Source organism: Schistocerca nitens, chromosome 4 (genome assembly GCF_023898315.1).
Source record: "Schistocerca nitens isolate TAMUIC-IGC-003100 chromosome 4, iqSchNite1.1, whole genome shotgun sequence".
NCBI classification, from domain to species: Eukaryota; Metazoa; Arthropoda; class Insecta; order Orthoptera; family Acrididae; genus Schistocerca; species Schistocerca nitens.
The window spans coordinates 493,852,755-493,874,594 of NC_064617.1; the positions used below are offsets into that span (position 1 = coordinate 493,852,755).

Here is a 21,840-nt window from a genome sequence, read left to right on the forward strand (position 1 = left end):
ATGTTTGTGTTTGTTTGTGTGTCTGTCAACTTGCCAGCACTTTCATTTGGTAAGTCACATGATCTTTGTTTTTAGATATATTTTTCCTACGTGGAATGTGTCCTTCTATTGTAATCATTTTTGTGTGTTAATCATTTTTGTGTGTTAATTGTTTTCATTTGTCATGTTTCTTGCAGTTGAATTTTATTTTCTTCCCTCCGATACTTACAGTTGGAATAAATTCTATGGTGTTTTGAAAAAGGTGCTGTTTTGCTTAATATTTCCCATTTTTTGTGTTTCAGGCTTCTGTGAAAGGAATAAATTCCACTGGGCATGTTGATTCACCGGAGACAATAATAATCCATGGCAAACAAAGTATGGCCTTGAAAAGATCAATTCAAAAAATTGAGGAAGAAAGTGAATCTCAGAAAATTACAGCCACAGCTCCTAAGTTCGAAGACAGAAAAGATGTTGAAACTTCAGTTTCAGCCAAAGAGTCATCTCGTGAAATGAACACCAGGAAAAGTGTCAGCTTCTCACCAGCACCACAAGTGGTGGCATTTGCAGCTTCTAGACGAATAAGTACACGTAAATCTATGAAAATTCCTAATATCACAGAAGAGAATTGTGGCATGCTTTCGCCAAATGAGTCGAATTTGTTGGAGACACTGCCTAACCGAAAGACTAGTATATTAAAAAAATCATCTTCAGTAGAAACACGCTCAGAACTAATGGAAATTGATAATAATTCTTCTGCAGTAACTAATTTGGAAAGTGTTCGTAATAGTTCTGTTGTATCAAGTACTCCTGTCAGAGTTTCAGAAAGGCAGAAAGGTAGAACACCTTCACAGTCACCAAGCACTCCCAAGATGAAGGTTACAATGGGAAAATCTTCAAAGTGTGTGTCAGTAACCAACCAGAGTCCAGAAGCATTAAATACAAGCATTGTGTCACAGGCAAGCAGTACGTTTGATTTTGACGCTGTCACTACTCCCTGTATATCAGTTGAAAAACTAGTTTCACCCTTAAATACCACCAGTTCAAAAAAACAAATAAACAGTGATTCAGCTAAACGTAATGTAAACATTTCTGGACAAAAAATATTCAAAGATCTTGTAGCAGATAAAGTTATCGACAGCAGTAAATGGCATTACCATGATACGAATGCAGCAGCCAGTGCAACTGATGCCTGCAATTGGACAGGTTCGGAGTCCTTGGCCATGTCATCAAGCAGGAAAAGTGATCGAAGATCAGTGTCACTTCCTGTGAATCGTTACTCCACAAGGAAATCACAAGGTAAAAGAAGTTCTGAAGAGGTGTATGCATCCTCAAACACAACTGCTTCTGAGCTCAATCAGCATGATGTGTCCTCACTGTCCAAAAAAAGAAAAGTATCAGTTAACACACAAGAAGAGTCATTTATTTCTAAAGATGCAGGTGGCCTTCTTGTAAACAAACTTCAGCAGCTTCCGGGTGTAGCAGTAGCATCATCGCCAAAGCTTGACAGAAATAGTGGAAGGGTTCATAGAACATCTCAGCAGCCAGTGATTGTTGACTCAAATGATATTCAAGATGCCAAGAAAGATTTAAGATCATCTAAGAAATCTTTACCTGATGATGCTTTGCTCAGCAAAGGATATGTTAAACAGCAGTCTCCCTCTGTTAGACAAAGAAAGTCTACAATTAATGATTTACGAAATGTTACAGGTGTCGGAAGACTATTTGACACTACAAAGAAACAAGGATCTCCTGCAAATGATCTTACTGATGTGAGAGGTGTAAAACAGCTTTTAAAAACTCCAAAGCAGCAGAAACTGCCAAAGAATGATTTGACAGATGTTCGAGGTGTAAAACAGCTGTTGAAAACTCCAAGAGCACAGAAATCACCACGAAATGACCTTACTGATGTAAGAGGTGTGAAAAGACTACTTCGGTCTCCATTACATCGCCAGAAATCACCACAGAATGATCTTACAGATGTGAGGGGGGTGAAAAAGCTTTTCAGATCTTCAAAAAAACAAATATCTCCCAAAAATGATCTAACTGATGTAAGAGGTGTGAAAAAATTACTTCGGTCTCCAAGGCAACAGAAATCTCCAAAGAATGATCTCACGAATGTGAGAGGTGTAAAAAGGTTGCTCCAGTCTCCTAGGCAACAGAAATCTCCAAAGAATGATCTCACTAATGTGAGAGGTGTGAAAAGGTTGCTCCAGTCTCCTAGGCAACAGAAATCTCCAAAGAATGATCTCACTAATGTGAGAGGTGTGAAAAGGTTGCTCCAGTCTCCTAGGCAACAGAAATCTCCAAAGAATGATCTCACTAATGTGAGAGGTGTGAAAAGGTTGCTCCAGTCTCCTAGGCAACAGAAATCTCCAAAGAATGATCTCACTCATGTGAGAGGTGTGAAAAGGTTACTCCAGTCTCCTAGGCAACAGAAATCTCCACAGAATGATCTCACTGATGTGAGAGGTGTGAAAAGGCTACTCCAGTCTCCTAGGAAACAGAAATCCCCACAGAATGATCTCACCGATGTGAGAGGTGTGAAAAGGTTACTTCAGTCTCCTAGGCAACCGAAGTCTCCGCAAAATGATCTAACTGGTGTGGAAGGTGTGAAAAGATTACTTCAATCGCCTAGGCAACAGAAATCTCTGCAGAATGATCTGACTTATGCAGGAGATGTGAAAAGGTTAGTTGAACCTGAGTCCCATAAAAATACTAACCCACCTCGAACTCGCAGGGGTAAAGTGGTGCAAGTTACTGGTGGAGATACTATGATCTCAGATGAAAAGCAGCAGAAATCTGAAACAACAAACAACTTGGAGCAGAGAGACTTACTTATTATGTCTAGTGCTGGGCACACATCACCTAATGTTACGAATTTACCTCAGACACGCAGGACTAGAAAACAAGCTGTCACTAAGGAAATGATTAATAGTAATCTTCAGGCTTCAACTGAGAGTACATCATCACCTAGGACCCTCAGGGGAAAGAAGGTTACTGTTACAGTTTCAAAGTCAAGTGAAGAGGTGAAATCTCAATCTGTTGTGGAAACTGACATTCCCGTAGAAGTATGTGAACAAAACGACTTGTTTGTTCATCCCACCAAGCTTGCTTCATTAGACGCTGCCTCTTCACCTAGAACTCGCAGGGGCAGAAAACAAATCGTTAATAATAAAAAAGTTGAGGTGGAATTAGAGCAATTTCGTGATGTGTTGCAGAAGCATGAAGAGGATGTTTTAATTAAAACTAGTCAGCTTGTTTCAACTGTCGCTGTTTCTCCACTTAAAACTCGAAGGGGTAAAAAATATATTGAAAAAAGTAAAGAGCAGGATGAAGATCTGAAGTCAGTTTCTCATAGCAGCAAACTTGAACCTAAAGTAGAAACCCACAAATTGACACAAAATCAACAAGAAATGCAGTCTGTTAATGACGGTGAAACTGGTTCACTAAAAATACGTGGTGGTAACAGAGGAGATGTTTCCAAGCAGCAGAGGAACAAAGCTGTAACTTCACTGAGTGGTAATAACAGCACAGAATCAAGAGAGAGTGACACTTTGTCACCCAAGCCTCAACAGAAAAGAGTAATTTTTGCAGATGTATTACATGCATCTTCACCAAGTAACAGTCCTTCACCAAGGACACGCAGAGCTAAAAAGCAGGTAGTCAATGAGGAATATAATAAAAAAGGTGGTTTAAAAGCTGGTGACCAGTTATTGTCAGATGAGTGTGACAAACCAGTGGGTAAGCGTCACCAGAGAAAATTAGTGAATGCAGATAGTGTGGAATGCAGCCCCTCAACTATTTCTGGCCAGTCCAGAACCCGAAAGGGAAGAAAATTTCATACTGCTACTGTGAGTGAGGAGTTGAAATTACCTTTCAAAACTCCAAGCCCCCGTATTTATAAAACAGATGGCACAACATCTATAGCAGAATCGGAACAAAGTAAAGTAAGTGACAGTGTATTCATCGATCCTAATACTATCAGCCCACTGAAACCAAGGAGAGGTAGGAAAGCTGGAACCGTAACAGTTTCTTCCACTGCGGATATGAGAGAGAGAACAGAAATAAATAGGAATCTTGATAAAAACATTGCAACATCTGTTGCTCACACGTTAGACACAGGTCTTGCTGACAGCACATGTGAGGTACCTGTCATGGCTTCCTCAAAGAGAACATTACGTGGAAAAAAAGAAAATGTTTCTCAGGTTGCTGTAACCACGGTACCTTCATCAGATACAAGTGAAACTGAAGAGAGGAACAGTGTAAAAAGTAGAAGAGCAGGTAGAAAACATGCAGTTAATCTAGAGAATGGTTCTTCAGCTGTAAGTATACAAATAGGTTCTAGCAAAGATACAGCTATTATTGACAGTGCTCCACCGAAGAGGTTGCGGAGGGTCAGAATTCGTGGTGATATGGAAGAAGGGAAGCCATCTTCTCGTTCAGAGTTGATTGAGCTAAACAGTACACAGACAGAAACAGAATCCACAGATGACAGCATTGAAAAGCGGTTACATGGTCTTACTCACAAAACAATGCAGACTACAGTCTCTGATGCATCCAAAATTGTTGATCAACCAGATGAAGCTAGTGAAGAGAGAACTTCAAGCAGGAGACGCGGGGTGAGGCAGCACAAGAAAGAGACAAATAAAAATGAACTGGGAAGTGGGCAAAGTACAGATCAAGCAGAGCAGAGAAATACACGGAGTAAAAGGAAACATGTTCAGGAGACTGGTGAAAGATCTCCAAGAAAGAAGAAAAACACACAATCTGATAGGTGAGTGCATGGCAGTAGCAGGTAATATAATTTGTAACCCCCATTTCATTATTACCTCTGTGGCGGAATTGTTTTCCTTTTTTAAATAATAAAGCATATCCTTACTGTCTTCAGAATTAAACAATTTGTCATGTGGCACCATCTCGTTAAATTGAAAACTCAGTCATATGTTAGAGAAACTAGGGTAAACCACACATTTATTGGCACTTTAAGATGATGTTTGCAGGATAAATTACCGTATTTACTCGAATCTAAGCCGCACTTTTTTCCGGTTTTTGTAATCCAAAAAACCGCCTGCGGCTTACAATCGAGTGGAAAGCAAGTGGAAGTTCTGAAAAATGTTGGTAGGTGCCGCCACAACTAACTTCTGCCGTCGAATATATGTAGCGCTACACAGGCATGCTTCGTAGGCACAAAGATAAATACTGGCGCCAAAACCTCTGCGTCAGTAAATAAATTTAAAAAAAGGTAGAAGACGTGCTTTTTTCTCCGCCCCTAGTCTCAACCAATACATTTTCGTACATTATCCAACGAAGTAAATACAAATTCCGTGTTGTTAATCTTCGAATGTAGCAGAATTTCAATGTACTACGAAAATCCGACTGGCAAGACTGTTTGGGATGTTTGTCAATATGGCCAACTCTACGTTCTGAATTTTTTCCTACCTGTGAGAAGAGATGGTTGCTAATAGGAACCTGATGATGAAATGTGAATCACATACAGTATTCTCTTCACTATAGGAATAATACGAATATAAACATTTTGCCATGTATTCATTCGTGTTTCCTGCTATCTCATTTAAATCCTGTCTGCCTAATAAACTACGAAACTAGAGTGAGACAACAGCAAACTAGGAAGAATATACGTATCGTGTCATGTTTATATTCGTATTATTCTTATGCCTAATAGTGATGCAGTCAGAAATGAAGCACGGCAACTGACTAGATTTTTAAATCTAAGATGACTAATTTCTGGGACTAATGACCATAGCAGTTGAGTCCCATAGTGCTCAGAGCCATTTGAACCATTGACTAATTTCTATGCAGAATTTGATGTACTAAAGAAGCGGCCGCAAAGATTTTCAAACGGAGAAAAATTTTTGCCTAACTCTCGTTCAGAACATGTTCTATCATACGCAGTCTACTATTTGGTTCTTGTTAATCATTATCAAAGAAAGCAGCCGTGTAAGTAACAACAAATAGCAGTCTCTTGCCATTGTTCCGCTGATGAAATGATTCCTCTCTTTTTTTTTTTATTGTAAGTGACGGTAGCGCGCACAAAAGCAAGCCATGCCGCGAGCGGCGACAAGCCGTAAACACACACTATCAGAATGCGACAAACAATGCATGACACAGTACAGTAATGCATTTTCAGCTTAGAGTAACGTAAACACCTATAACAAAGAAAACGGCACTTATGCGATCAAAGCAAAATAAGCAGTAGATTCAAACCAGACGAAGCACGTGAAAAAGGAAGGGTATCCGTATAAATACGGACGGAGTGCCTGACGCATAGCAATGGCTACCTGGTAAAGCTTAACAGCTAAGCTTAAGACTCGAACCAAACTACTGTAGGTGTATAGTCATTCATTCGACCTAAATTGTCTCTCATATTACAATGGACCAACTTTGTTTAGATTTGGAGGTGCGGCCTAAAACTTTTCTCTCCCCTTGAATTTAGAGTATCAAATTTCAGGTGCGGCTTAGATTCGGGAAATTTTTTTTTCCCTTTATTTCGAGTGTAATTTTTGAGGTGCGGCTTAGATTCGAGTAAATACGGTATATATCCTCAACACTTACCTTGCTTGAAGTATAATTCTAACACAAATCATTCTAGAATCTAAAGTAACATTATACAACTACAAAAGTTTTATAATTTTTTCCATATGAAATAAATTACTTAAAAATATGTAACATTTTACCAGTTATTGTCACAATTTTCCAGTAGTTGGCATCCACATTATACCAGTCATTGTCTCCCCCAATTTATATTGATCTTAATTATTATTATTATTATTATTATTATTATTATTATTGTTACTACTACTACTACCCGCAACTAGCTATCATAAGCTGTTCCTAATAGTCGATACTGCATTTGAAGGTAAAAATTAAGAATCAGTTTAATAATTCAGTAAAATCACATAACACTCTGTACAAATAAAACTATGAATTACAGAAACACCAAATTGAGTTTGTTCTCAGTCATTTTCTTTGTGTGAGTGCTATTCCTGAAGAACTGCTCTGCATAGGCCTTTGTGTGATGCAAGCAGAAGAATTTATTCTACTGATTCAGAGAAATCACTTTCATCATCAGTATTGACACTATCATGTAACAATTATGGCATTAAAAAGTCATCATTTGAATCATCTGGGATGTGCATTTGATGCCCACTGGGGATACCTGTGGAGTGGAAAAGTTTTTTTACAGCTGTTACATTCATACCCCTTCTTGGAAGAAACACTTCTTGTTCATTTGAAGCAAATTCCACGAAACGCTTTTATTCTTCATGCAAACACTTGTAGAAGTTGGAGTGTTCTCAATCTCTGAATGCTTAGCTTGGGGTGTCAGCTGTGTCGGAATGTTGGTATGTCTCTTTGTTCTTCTTTTTCTTAATTTGTTCAGTAGCTTTCTTTTACATTCTTCTCTTCCCTGCTTTCGTTTTTCTCTCTGTTTCATGGCGTCCTTTATTTTTACCATTTCCTTGTGCAGTTCATTCCACTTTCTTGAGGTTAAAACCAACAGAACTCGTTCCACTTGATGCTTTCCATTCCTTTTTGGTGTTTCTGGCCACAGAAGTACTTTGTTTATACATTTGGTTGGTGTTTTATTTAGTATAGGTGTAGACTTGTCTCATGATGAACTCTGCCTAGCTTCTTCACTCGCAGCATGTTGTGGATTTGAAAAGTTCAGATCATCATCAGAAAGGGACATGATGGCATCTGGTGTGATTTCAGTAACTTTGTGTTCCTGTTGGTTTTCATTTTGATATCATTCCCATAGCCGATATAGAAGAAAGAAATCTTCTCCATGAGCATTTTTTATCACCTTCTGCATAGTCTCAAATCATTTATTTTCTCTTTTCCAACAACTCGAACAATAGTGTTGTATGGAAGAGGCAGGATTTCTGATTTTCTGCTATTGCTGCTAATATTATTGTGGTTAGAAACATTCCTACCCAAGCACTTTGAGAAATCAATATTATTGGGGTTTCAGTGGTACAAACTGGTAGCTCTAAAACCATTTTTATTTGTGTTTTCAAGGTTCATTTTCTCAAGCATTTCTTTAAAGATTGATGCAAAGTTCTCTTTAGTTATAGATTTTTCACCGTTGTTTGTTTGCCATGTGAAAGCAGCATTCTTCAGTTCACTTTCGAGAAGTCTGAAGGCAGCAATTTCAGCAGGCTGTAATATTTGTGTAGAATTGGGATACAAAGATGTCAGAATAATTTTAAGCTCTTCACACAGCTTGCTCAAGTGGTAGGTTAAATGGGTTTTATACCCATCAGCAAACAAAATTACTGGTCGTTGGATGTTATTTTCTTGGAGGTATGGATGAAAAATGTTAGCTGAGAATTCGAAGAAAACTTCAGATTTCATCCATCCATTGTTGCTTCTCCTGATACTCCATTTTTCAGGAACCTTGCTGATAACATTGGTAGGAATTCTCTGATAAGGGTAAATTATCATTGGAGGGTACATCTTTCCATCTGGTGAGAATGTGCACATGATAGTGAGAGTAGCTTTTTTACAGCCGGTACATGCAAGTACAATATCTTCGGGCAATAAAATTAGTTTCATTGTCATTGGAAACACGGCTCAGACATGACAGTACATCATATATATTTTCCTACTTAAGGACGTCTTCTGTGGACGTAAACTATCCTCTCATGTCGTGTTCACTAACACAAGCACTTGCGGCAGTTACACCCTCAGGTGTTCTTTCAGAAACTTCTGGATGCTGTTTTAAAATGACAGAATACCATTTGTTACCAGGGTCCTTAAAAGGATTAGGAAATTTATTGTTATGAAGAAATACTCGCACACTTGCCTGACTATCTTGGTTTCGCCATGGGAATCCCTTCCGAGCGCATAGGAAGATCCACCAGAAAAGATGTAACAATGTAAACCATTACTCAATGATACATCCCTTACCTATTTTTACTTATATTTCAATTATTTTAATTTATAATGTTATCAATCACTTATTTATATGTTAATGAACCAAAAAAAACAATATTATGTATACCATGTATTCAAAAATATGAGTTATGTACAATAAATAAAATAAAGATGTAAACCTCTGGCTGATGACGGGCACTGAGATAAGCCTTAAAACAGCCTGCCTTCTCTCAGGAGAAGGAATGAAACTTGCTAGAAAAAATGAAAAAAATAAATTTAAAAAAAATTCCTCCTCTGTGCTCAGGATAGGCACTAGCCCATGGGATGTTTTGGTATATTTATTTATTACTCTTGATCTGGGAATCCCATACATTCTGGACACTGCTTTGACTGAGATGTCTTACTTTTCATCTTGGAGTGCTTTCTGAATGCTTTCTTCACTGTACGAATCTTTTCACCTAGGACCCTTATTTCATTCAGTTATGTAATGAAGAAAAAGATGCAGAAAAATGTTAAAATCATTGCCTATTATTGGTTAATAATTTTCCAGTTATTGGCACACAATTTTCTAGTTGTTGGCACTGTGCCATTTACTGGTTACAGTTATCATTTGAAGTTGCTGTTTATACAGATACATTTATTTCCCATTCTTATAAAGATTAAAATGAATTTCACTCTGAAAGCTAATCAGTGCAAAATGCCAGTTGCTGGCACCTGGTGCCAATTATTAAGAGTTACAGGCTTTGCAAAATCCAGTTATTGGCACAGCTTAAACTTCTACACTTCTGAAGTTGGAATGTTTGAATTTATTCCAGTAACTCCACATTGATGGAAATTGATGACCATGGTATCATAATTTTGAAATATGAGATGTTCACACAGTTACAGCCCTTAATATATGGCAATGTTTCTAAACTTCCTCTTAGAAAATCCTTTCTAGTACAGGGAAAATTCTAATAACCTTCATAGAAATGTCCTTGGAGAGAAAGCCACAAGATGATGACCATAAGAGAATGAAAATTACCTTAGAAGTGAAACATAAGATCATTGAAAAATGCAGATGCGGTGTTTTGCTGATTAAGCACACATGTGCAATCGGTCTACATAAACTATTAACACTATACCCAAGAACAAGGACAAGATAAGGAGGTAGATGCTTCAAAGGGAGTGACAAGAGTATCTAAGCAGTGGTTTTATATTCTGGACGATGTCGAAAGGTTGCTCCTTGTATGGATAAATAAAAGCAATTTCAAGGTGACACTATTAACAAGAACATCATTTAGGAGAAGGTGAGAATAAGTTTTGCCGACCTTGTTACAAAGACACCAGAATCAACAGCAGCCAAAGAAGTGTTTAAGGGAAGCTGTGGGTGGTTCAAGAAGTTCAGAAAAACTGGTATCCACAGCATTGTGAGGTGCAGCAAAGCAACAAAAATTTTAAGATTCAAAGTATTGGCAATCGCTGGGCAGTGCTTTCTCCCAGCTTAAGGGCAGTATACTAATCCCGCAGTGTATAAACTAGGGATCTTTTGAAGGGGGTCATGAATCGATCCAATTTTGCACTTGTTCATATGACTGCAAGTGCTAGTTAGGTAGGTCGTGTCATAGATTGAGTAAGGTGGCAGTCAGAGGGAGGAATATCTGGAGAATAGAGCAGGTGGGGTAGAACTTCCCATTTCCGACGTTTCCAAGTACATTTTGATGGGATTTTCGATATGGGGCTATGCACTATCATGCTGCAAAATCATCTTTTCATGTCTTATCATTGTATTGTGGTCGTTTGTCTTTCAGTGCTCGGCTCAAACACATCAATTGCTTTCGATAACGATCTCCTGTGATTGTTCCCATCAGTTGCAGTAGCATTGAAAGCTCCCTCTCTTTCACAACCATGCCGATCTTAAATGTCAAAATCGCCGTTCTTGAAGAATGGAAACCATTTTCTGCAAAGTTCTGTCACTAACAGGTGTCTCATCATAGGTCTTACCCAGCTTCTTGGGAGCCTCAGCCACAGATTTCTTCATACCAAAGCAGAAAATTAAAGCCTCCGGCAGATGACTAGAATTGGGCTTGTAAGTTGACATATTCAGTCGAGAATAACTTTAAGATGCAATCAAAAATCAACTAATATTTTGTTTGCATTATGTTCTCAAATGCCTAAACTTACTGTATGACCTATGACTTGTACCACTACTTTCCACTAATGCCATCTACTGCAAAATGGCGGAAGCAGTCGTAAATAAATTTGTAGACAAAATAAATTTATCAAGATCCAATTTCTGCCTCCAAACACCACTCATTTATTCTCGAGCATTGCTTTGAGTTGACTGAAGCTACCAATCAATCTCTCTTGGAGAGTTTTGTAAATATCACTTAAATATCTGCATTAAAATGTTTGCAAAGGCAAGGGAAAGGGTTAGCAAGAGAACTCTCACTTCTGCATGGAAGATGCTTTGCCTGGAGTGAGTTGTCGAATGTGACAGGCATTTGAGTCAGCACTTGTGGAGCCTGTAGGAGATTGTGTGTCTTTGGCCAAGAGCACGGGTCTGAGAGATAACAATATCAATGAGCTTGTAGAAGATCTCAGCCAAGAAATGACCACAGAACAACTTACGGAGTTGCAGTATGTCTCACAGCAGGATGTTGTGGAGAAGAGTTCTGAGGAGGAGACAGTAACGGCAAAGCAGGAATCTTCTGGCTCAATAAAATTGCTGAAAGCATGGGTCTCTGTTGCTTCGTTCATTGAAAATCATCATACCAATAAAGTAGTGGTGACACGTGGAACAAATTCATATGACTATACTGCTGTGTTGCAATTTTGTCAAGTGTTGAAGCATCGGTAGAAACAAGTAACTATAGGTAGCTCCCTAGTAAGAAAGAGTTACTTACGTATCGTGAATAATAAAGTACATAATACTGTATGTATAATTTTCTTTGAATAAATGGCATCAATAAGAGAAAACGTTTAGGGCTTTTTTGCATGGAATGCATTGTTGTATTTTACATTAATTTATATGGGATAAATTGTTTCACTTAACGAGTATTTTGCACTAAGAGTGAGAGTCCGGAATGACATGCGCTTGCTATGCGAGGTTCCACTGTAAATGGTATTTAAGGACCTTAAAGTTATTAGTTTTGATAGTTGGTGTGAAATAAATGCATGAAGTAATTGGTATCAAAATAATGACTAAATTATTAATTTTGAAATTCATCATTATTTTATTGCAAGTTTTAGTTGAAGGATATTAATTAATGAACTACATTGATCTATCTCAGCAGTTGACAGTAGGTATGTGCCTAAATTCAGTGATATAGGTTTTGTGCTGTCAGACATATTGCGACTTAGGTAATTAACTGATTAATAATTTAAGAACATCTGATAAATAATTTGGCAGTAATTGTTGAGTGCGTGGTGTTTTCGGTCTTAAGATATTTGATTTATTACAGTGACAACATTGGTTATTTTTTGTATGTGTGGATGTTAAAATTCGTATTTTTAAAAGAAATTTCACATTACTGACATGTACGCATGTTGTGTTGCAGATTATTGGATGTCTCTTCAGAACCCAGAGTTGTCTCACCTAGAGCAACAAGACAACGTAGAAATCGTCGCACGTGACCTTTTGGCCTTCTGTTCCAGTACAAATATACATGAGTGACCTAACCTCTATGGTGTTTTTTTTTTTTTTAATTGTCAATTCAGATTATATTTTAAATACGGAAATAGGTTTATTTCTGTGTAATAGATGTAGTTATATTACAAACTGTACATATATTAGTAGGTTGTAGCTAGTATTGTGGAATTTTTGTTTTAATAATAAGACCTAGACCATTTGGTATTATTTTTACTTCCCATGGATTATTGTACTCTTGTAATGACTGTCGTGTGTAATTAACCCTCCATAGTCATCCATTTTAAGTATTAGTCGAGGCTAAATACCTCTAGCATACTTCAGCTGACTTCAAATTTTATTTGAAAAGTTATTGGATTTGAATATCATTTTAAGTGTTAAAAGATCTCACCCGAAACATATTTCTTTAGTGCGTTGAAGTTTGAACTGAATGGAGACTACATGTTCTGAATGTAGGCGAGCTAGAGAGAAGATACCCACCAATACAGCTAATATTTTGTCATGGAATATAGCCTTTTCGAAACTATATATTGTATAGTAGTTCTTCAATTGTAATAAGTTTTTTAATATTACTTTAAAGTATAAGAACCAGAGATGATTTAGAGAATTGTAATATTTTAAAGTGAAATAAGAACTTCCATTTTCACTTATTTTTAAAAACACTGTAGCTGTTTCTTCTTCTTAATCATATTCTCTCATTGTTAATAGGCACTGTCTTGGAGATCTAATTTAAACTGACTGTTCTGTTATTGTCACCTGTCCTACAAGCACACCATTGTAGAATTCAAAAGTAGTATTTCAGTTTTATTCACAATTTCTTCTATAATGTAGAGCATTGTATAAAAGACTAAATTGTCTTTCCACTTTGGTTTATTCACATTTTGTAATGACTGTAATCATGTGTAAACTAACTGTTATTAATTTTTTATTTCCTCCATGTTTCCAAATTTTTCTGTTTAGAATTGTGTGTTAACTTTGCTACTTTCAGTGGCAGATATTTTAACTATTACAGTTGGCTTATGCTATGCTACGTGTCCAGCTCCTATTCCCATGTTTGTTTCATCTACCTTCACTGGTTCATTATTATACATAACAAATATTTAAGCCAAATTTGGCTTCCTGGCAGAGGTTTTGCCATTCTTGGGAAATTTAAACTCTTCAGTCAACCAGAGATATTAGATTTCTTTTATCAGCAGATCATCACTTATAAAGGGAACATATTAATTGAAGATTGAGCAGAGTATTGCATACCATTTTCATATTACATGCAGTGTTTTTAGAAATGTGGATGGGCGAGAAGATCCTTACACACCACACAATTTAAAACTGTACTTCATTGAAGTATGTACTTAAGTTTGATGTTGGGTATATCACACAATCTTGTATGGTGCAAAGTCTTTTTATATAACAACATTGTAATGTATTGGTTTTGTATCTCCGGCATAAATCGGTGTTAATGAATTAATGATGCACTACTTCCAAGAATTTAAAAGTAGTTGTATGTTTTCATATAGCATTGTTAAATTTAAAAATCCAAAAGGGTGTAAATATTGTAGGTATTTATTGCCACAGTGAGACATTAGTTTCACTATCATTTTAAAGTAAAGTGCAGACATTTTGTGTTTATGTGGAAATAGGTACAAGGAATTTTATGAGAAAATTTGAAACACAATAACTTGGTTGCTTGCACAGCTATATACATGAAGGGATCGGAGAGATACAGTCTTAAGCCACATGTAACTAGTTTTGATATACAGCAACAGTCAATGTTCCCTGGACAGCTATAAATGTTCAGTACAAAATGAAATCTTCTTGGTTTTGTACATAATAGTTTATTACCTCACCAGGTGTGTAGTAAAATACTCGACTCTTCATGCATTGTAATTATATTGAATCATTTTACTTAAGATGTAGTCAGTAGTGGCTTATTACTTTATCTCCCAGAAAAGAATGTAGAATGCAAAATATGAATTTGTAAGGAATTATTTTGAACCACACTAAAAACAGTGACCAGTGTATATAATTTTTACATATTTATATATGTGCAAAGGTCATTCAGATTAATAAATTATTTTAGTGACTTGGCTACATCAAGAGAGTTCCTCTAACTCATAATTGTTCACATTATTTCCAATAGATGACTGAAAGAAGTGTTAGTTTGCTGCAGATATGTACGCCATGAGAGATAGTACACCATAATTTTTTTCCTGCATAATCAGAAGTGGCTTTCTACTGGCAGCTGAAATGGATATGGTTCAGCAAGCCTTCATTTCTTTTCCTCATAATGTGGATATCCACTGATACAAGGGCTCCTTTGTCAGAATAGCAGTGCTCCACACTTTGGTTGAATAGCTTCACTGAAATGAATGAGATCTATGAATGTGAGTAAGGTGTGTTTAGAGATTGCCTTAAGATTATCCAGACGTCTTAGATTTGGCACTTTGGTCAGAATTAAATTTTTTTATTGTATTTTACTGCCACAACTTCATTGCAGACAGTCACAATTGCAAAGGAGTCTAGTGTGACCTGCCACAGGACAGTAATGCTAGGCAGATTTAAATCTTTTGGTAACAATGAGAGAGACTTCGAAAGCACAAAAGGCCAAATTCTTTCTCTATTCCTTGCTGTTACCTGATTATGTGGAAATGTTTTGTTAGAGGATTAGTTAACTTCAAGTATTTCATCAAGCAGCTCCGAACTTCATCTGAACCCCTTTATCTTTCTCACTCCATAGAAATACATAACCCTTTCTGATCCACAGTTGTGGATACTGCAATCTCTCCATACTTTTACTTGTCAAATGCTAGATAAACTGTTTGGATGTAGGGAACATTTATTGTTTAACTGTAAAACCCATCAAAATTTACACATTACATTCTTCAATCTTCTTGCCTGTTATGTAACCCAAGAACCCTTGAGAAAACTTCTGTGCAAATCATGCCTTTCATTCCATATATCTTCAAGTTATTTAAAAATGTAAGAACTGTAGATTACACTTTGTGGGTAATCCTTTTTGGAATAGCTATGAAAGAAAGATGAAATAGAATGAAATAAAATTACTCATAAGATACTAGTCAATTTACCTTTATAAAACAAACTTTCACATTTGATACCATATTTATGCAACTTGGCAGGTAAGTATTCTGGGCGTTAAAATTTTCTGTATCCAAAAAGGAATAAAAAATATTTTCTTCTTTCCCATGTAGTTTTATGTAGCACTTGGTGCAGCAGGTACACGAACTTCCGAAAGAGGTTACATGGACAGTCTTATTTTGAAAACCCACACCACTGACCAATTTGAGATTTGACTGTGCCCCCCCCCCTCTTTAAAAACAAATACTTCAGTGTTTAGCTTTTCCTGAATATTTAGGTTTGTGACATGATTCTTTGTTCACAGTACTTATTCCATGCTGTAAAAAGAACAATTATTACAGCATTAAGTAGTCATTGAAGTATGCCCATAAAATTTTCGCACTACCACAAAAAACGCATTCAAATGTGTGAACAACGATGTCACTAAACAATGATTACCAGTAAATACTAGTACATACAGAAATGTTATCTGAGCTGGAACTGTAGCTCAATGGAGGCCAGGATTCATCACTGTCAGTATCAAAATGACCACATTAGTTTCCACTACTCTCATTGGCAACTATTTGTTAAACATGTGAACAAGGTTCAGATGCTCCTGAGCTAGCTGCCATTTTGCTGTGATACGTCTGTCTTCTAAAAATATCACCAGGTGGCAAAGTACAAAACTTCACTGCCATCTGTTGCAAAAAGACTGAGCTTTTTTGACAAGATATGAGGGTATTTTTAAAAATGTCATAGCATGAAAACAATTTCGAAAAAATTGTTGCTTAAGACAGTCTCTTTGACCCCTTCATATTTTTGATTGGTGTCTACTAGTAACTTGTAGTGCAATCTCAAAATGCTTACAAATTGTGTAAATAAAAATTTGTAATAGTTATTTTATTCATTAAAATTTGTCTTGTTAAGTGTGTGTTTACAATATCATGGCACCCTGTTTTATTTACATAAAAATAAATTTTATTAAATAATCTCAAGTCATTAATTGCAACATGTTCCATTTGTTCAATAACTGGCAGAGCAGATAAGCATGTTACCAAATCAAGAATTCATTGGTCAACACATTTGATCATTCTGCAGTTGGTGTATAGACAGTGATATTGCAGTAGCTGTAGAAATGTACATTTTGTGGGGGTTACATTGGTAGCATGTTACTAGTATTCTAACAAATGCTTCCTTAGAAAATACTATGTAGTCTTAAAAATTTTTTAAGAGCTGAAGTCACATTCTAACAAAATCTTGTGTGTTTTCTGAACTTACATAATACTGACATCCCTAGCCAGAATCCAGTCCCACATACTGTTCCTGCGTTGTTGCTTGGCTCATGTAATCCCCCACAATGGGATTACCATCAAATTACCTATCTCCAGCTGCCATCCCTCCTTCCGTAATGACCTCCACCTGTTCAGATTGTGCCAATCCTCAGCCCCTCAACAGTCCTGCAGTACCATATCAACCAAGCCCAAACCTCCTTGCAGTACCTTCTCTCCATCCAAAAAATCCTTCTGCTATGCAATCCCAAATTCCTGGAACCCATAACACATTGAAACTCTTGCCCTCCAGGAACTAGAGTAACATACACACCACCACCTCAAAAAGCTCTCCACCCTGCTTCTTATTCCCACCTTGGAGTACTGCTGTCTGCTCCCTCTACAACCACCTCCAAACCTCCCCCACATCCCTTCATAGCCAACAAACCATTTCTTGCAGACTAACTACATTTATTCCACCCTCCAAAACTCCTCTTGCCACCACACAATCTAGAATCTAAACAGACCTGAAACACAGTCATGAACCTTACTCCCAGAAGCCTTAGCCCCACCTAAATATCGGTCCTTTCCAAAGGCCTCACTTTTTGCCCCACTTCCAGATTCAATCATGCAGGACTTGTTAAAGATGTCCCAGTCTCTACAGTGGATACACTTTTTTGCCACCAACCCTACAAATCAGACTCAACCAAAGACAAATGTGGAGCCCTGCCTAACTCAGTTCATTCCTCCATCCAAATGTGATCAACCCCATTGCCCCGAAATCACCCCATGTTAATCTTCCAGAATTCCTTGATCTCGAACCTTGCCTCACCATCATTCCCCAAATCCCTAAACATGCAACCTAACCTTACATCTGCAAAAAAAAAAAAAAAAAACAACCCTGCAGTCTTATCTTAAAACTGATCCTGATCTTATAATACTACCTGCAAATAAAGGCTCCACCACTGTTGTTTTGAACCACAAGGATTATCTGGCAGAAGGACTCTTGTCAGTTCAGATACATCCACCTACAAACCTTGACCCCAATCCAGCAGGATCCCCAGTTACTACTCAAATCCATAGGCACTTCCCAGAACCTCTCCCTGGTGTCCATCTCTCTACGCACCCCTACCACTCCTCACCTTCTACATGCTTCCTAAAATCCATAAACCCAACCACCCAGGATGTCCCATTGTGGCTGGTTACAGTGCCCCCACTGAGAGAATCTCTGCTGTTGTAGACCAACATTAACATCCCTAATGTCCATGGCCTTACTACTGTTAAACACTACCTTTCCAAACCCCTGACAGATTTCGAACCAACTACCTCATTCCTAGTCATGATGACCAACTATATCCTCACCCTCAATTACTTCTCCTTTGAAGGCATTACCTACAAACAAATCCACAGCACAGCTGCGGGCACCTGCATGGCACTGTCTTATGCCAACCTTTTCATAGGACATCTGAAAGTCCTTCATAAATACCCAGAATCCTAAACCCCTCACCTGGTTCAGGTTTATTGATGACATAATTGCAATATGGATGGAGGGTGGGGACACCCTATCCACATTCCACCAGAACTTCTACAACTTCTCCATTTGCTTCACGCGGTTATGTTCAACCCAACAAGCCACCTTCCTAGATGTTGACCTTCACCTCAAGGATTGCTACACAATTACCTCCGTCCATATCGAAACTACTAACCACCAACAATACCTCCACTTTCATAGCTGCCCCCCATTCCATACCAAGAAGTCCCTTCCACACAGCCTAGCCCTCTATGGTCATCATCTTCAGTGATGAGCAGTCCCCCGCAAAATAGACTTAGGGTCTTACTGAAGCCTTCACAAACTAATTATCGTCCCAACCTTGTACAAAAACAAATCTGTGCGTTATCTTTCCAGTCTCCCACCACCTCACGAAGTTGTGCTTGCTGTATGGCCACAAAGGAGCATTCCCCTCATAACTCGGTACCACCCAGGACTGGAGCAACTGAATTACATTCTCCGGCAGGGTTTCAACTACCTCTCATATTGCCCTGAAATGAAAAATGTCCTGCCCCCTATCCTTCCCACAGTGGTACTCCGCAGTCAACCGAACCTACAATATATACTTGTCCATCCCTACACAACACCTGCCCCAACCCCATACCTCAAGGCTGTTACCTCTGTAATAGAGCTAGATGCAAGATATGTACATCCTCCCACCACCACCTACTCCATTCCAGTCTTAAACATCACGTATCCCATCAATGACGGCTACCTGTAAAACCAGTCATGATCTACAAGCCAAGCTGCAACCGCTGTGCTGCATTCTATGTGGGCATGACAACCAACAAGCTATCTGTACACATGAATGCCCACCAAAACACTGGCCAAGAAACAAGTGGACCACCTTGTTGCTGAGCACACAGCCAAACGTGACATCCTTTGTTTCCCTCCTAGCCCCACCTTTTGTTAGTCATTGTCGTCACACATCAAATCCCTTCCTGTTCCCATTCCAGCACTAAACAGCCCTCATTCCTCCATCACACACAGTGTTTTTATTTCTCTCCTTTTCTGCTAACACCCTCTCCCCACCTCTGCTCCCTCTGTCTGCACATAACTGCCCTACCCTCTTTCCACCTCATCTTTGTGCTTCCCAACAGCATGTCACTGTCTGCCACACCTACCCTACTATCACTCCCCGCCCCAGCCTCCTCACACGCACCCAGTTACCACTCCCATCATGCCCGGTGCTGCTGCTTTGAGTGGCCTCAGTTGCCTGAGACAGCGCGTCTCCTGTGTGTGTGTGTGTGTGTGTGTGTGTGTGTGTGTGTGTTTGTTTGCTTGCCATCTGATTCCTTGAGTCATTTTATAGCCATTATCATTCTTTGATTTTCTGCAATTCCTTAGAATTTTCCCATGACTGCAATTACCTCTACACATCATCATTGACATTGAACACCAAACATGAAAGTAGGTCAGGTGCTTACGGCATTGGTAAGAGGTCTATTGCTGGAAATAGTTTCACAACATTGACATTATATTCCTCCCAGCTTGGAGGATTTGACTTCAGCCTAGCTGGTTGTGGTTTATAGATTAATTTATAAAGTTCCAAGACTACAGGAATATCTTACTAAGCTGCTCTTTGTAGCTTCATGGTGCTGTTAGGTATTTTTTCACCCTTTGAGAACCAAACCTATGCCAGATGCTTTTGTGTGGTGTAGACTGTGTAACACTGTTCACTGTTGTCTGTGGGGTTACAAGAAGACCACACTGCAACTAGAAGCTGGGGAGCACTTTGCCACTGCTGTGGACCTGTTATAATACTTTTTCCTGTACAAACACCTTTACAATTCATCAAAATGAGAGGTGTGATGTGCAGTTTCTGGTGTATCTTAAGTATAGTGTTGAAGACTTTGATTCTGCCTTGCTCTAGTATATTCTTGATGTGTGGTAAGCCTGCATACAACACATTGTGAAGAATATCTAATATTACTGCTAATCAGTGTCTTTTTGCAATTCCTCTTGCATAGGGAACAATGGGAGGATGAATATATACTTCTGTCATGAAATGATAATTAAATGGACACCCTAGCTGCAAAGAGGCGTTGATGTACTTCGTTGGACATGTTGAAAATGTGTGCCCCGACCGGGACTCGAACCCGGGATCTCCTGCTTACATGGCAGACGCTCTATCCATCTGAGTCACCGAGGGCACAGAGGATAGTGCGCATATTAGGCGCGCTATGAATATAGTGGTGTGGACGTGTTGGGAATGTGGGTCTCGCAGGGAGCATGCAAGGGATAAGTCCCTGCAGGCGCACTATCGCCTGTGCCCTCGGTGGCTCAGGTGGATAGAGCGTCTGCCATGTAAGCAGGAGAACCCGACTCTGACTACCGGTCGGGCACATATTTTCAATATGTCCCCAACGAAGTACATCAACGCCTCTTTGCAGCTAGGGTGTCCACTTACCATTTCATTGCAACGAAAGCTGCATGGTCATCAACAGTAAATGTTCATTAGGGAACAGATACTACTTTAATATATACTTCTGTCAAGTAACTTTAAAGGTTCAAGTGTGGTGAATCTGTGAGACTCGTACTCTGCAATGTGGTGAGAGTCAGTATTGTTGACATACCTTGAACTACTCATTGATTATGTTGTCAAGTATTTGTTGGGTTAGTATTCCTGACTTCTGGTTGGTGTTAAATAGAGGGTGTGCTGTGTGGCGATCTCGGCACAGTTTTTGTTTTGTTAAATAAACATTTCTGCCCCATTCTATCCTACGACATACTGACCAGTGGTCCTCGGGGTCATGCCGCCTCTTAGTCAGTGGCTAACATCTTCATGTCATTACACTTCGTGTGAAGATATACAAAACTGTCAGCATCCAACACGTGCAGTGAGGTGAGGCATATGTGATGTGGGATGGCGCTGTGATGCCACTGATGTTCGGAATGGTATGGATATACTGGTGTTTAAATTAAGATGCAAGTGAAAAAGTCTCCTTTTCATATTATCCAACTACATATGACACTGATGGGTGTTCGACAACCAAACAGACAGCATCAATGAGCTATTCAGTTTTAAAATTAGGACGAGTGCTCTATAGTCTGACAGCCAGCAAACTAGAACTTACGATAGCTGCTTTGTGTTAAGCCTTCCTTTGCACACTGTGTGGTTCTTTAGTGGGTAGAGGAGTGAAGAACAGGTGAATTTCACGAACAGGGAATTCAGATATTAATTTATTCTACATACACTCCTGGAAATTGAAATAAGAACACCGTGAATTCATTGTCCCAGGAAGGGGAAACTTTATTGACACATTCCTGGGGTCAGATACATCACATGATCACACCGACAGAACCACAGGCACATAGACACAGGCAACAGAGCATGCACAATGTCGGCACTAGTACAGTGTATATCCACCTTTCGCAGCAATGCAGGCTGCTATTCTCCCATGGAGACGATCGTAGAGATGCTGGATGTAGTCCTGTGGAACGGCTTG

At 38.6% G+C, this 21,840-nt stretch overlaps 1 protein-coding gene across 1 annotated transcript in view; it reads left to right on the top strand.

Moving 5' to 3' along the window:
- The window catches only part of LOC126253419 (proliferation marker protein Ki-67-like), an 85,398-nt gene extending 68,898 nt beyond the window's left edge, over window positions 1–16,500 (top strand). Inside the window, exons 9-10 of the mRNA XM_049954743.1 lie at window positions 282–4,753; window positions 12,414–16,500. Coding sequence (XP_049810700.1) covers window positions 282–4,753; window positions 12,414–12,489 — 4,548 coding nt within the window. The 3' untranslated portion in view covers window positions 12,490–16,500. The remainder of the gene's footprint in view (window positions 1–281; window positions 4,754–12,413) is intronic.
- The last annotated feature ends 5,340 nt before the right edge of the window (window positions 16,501–21,840 follow it).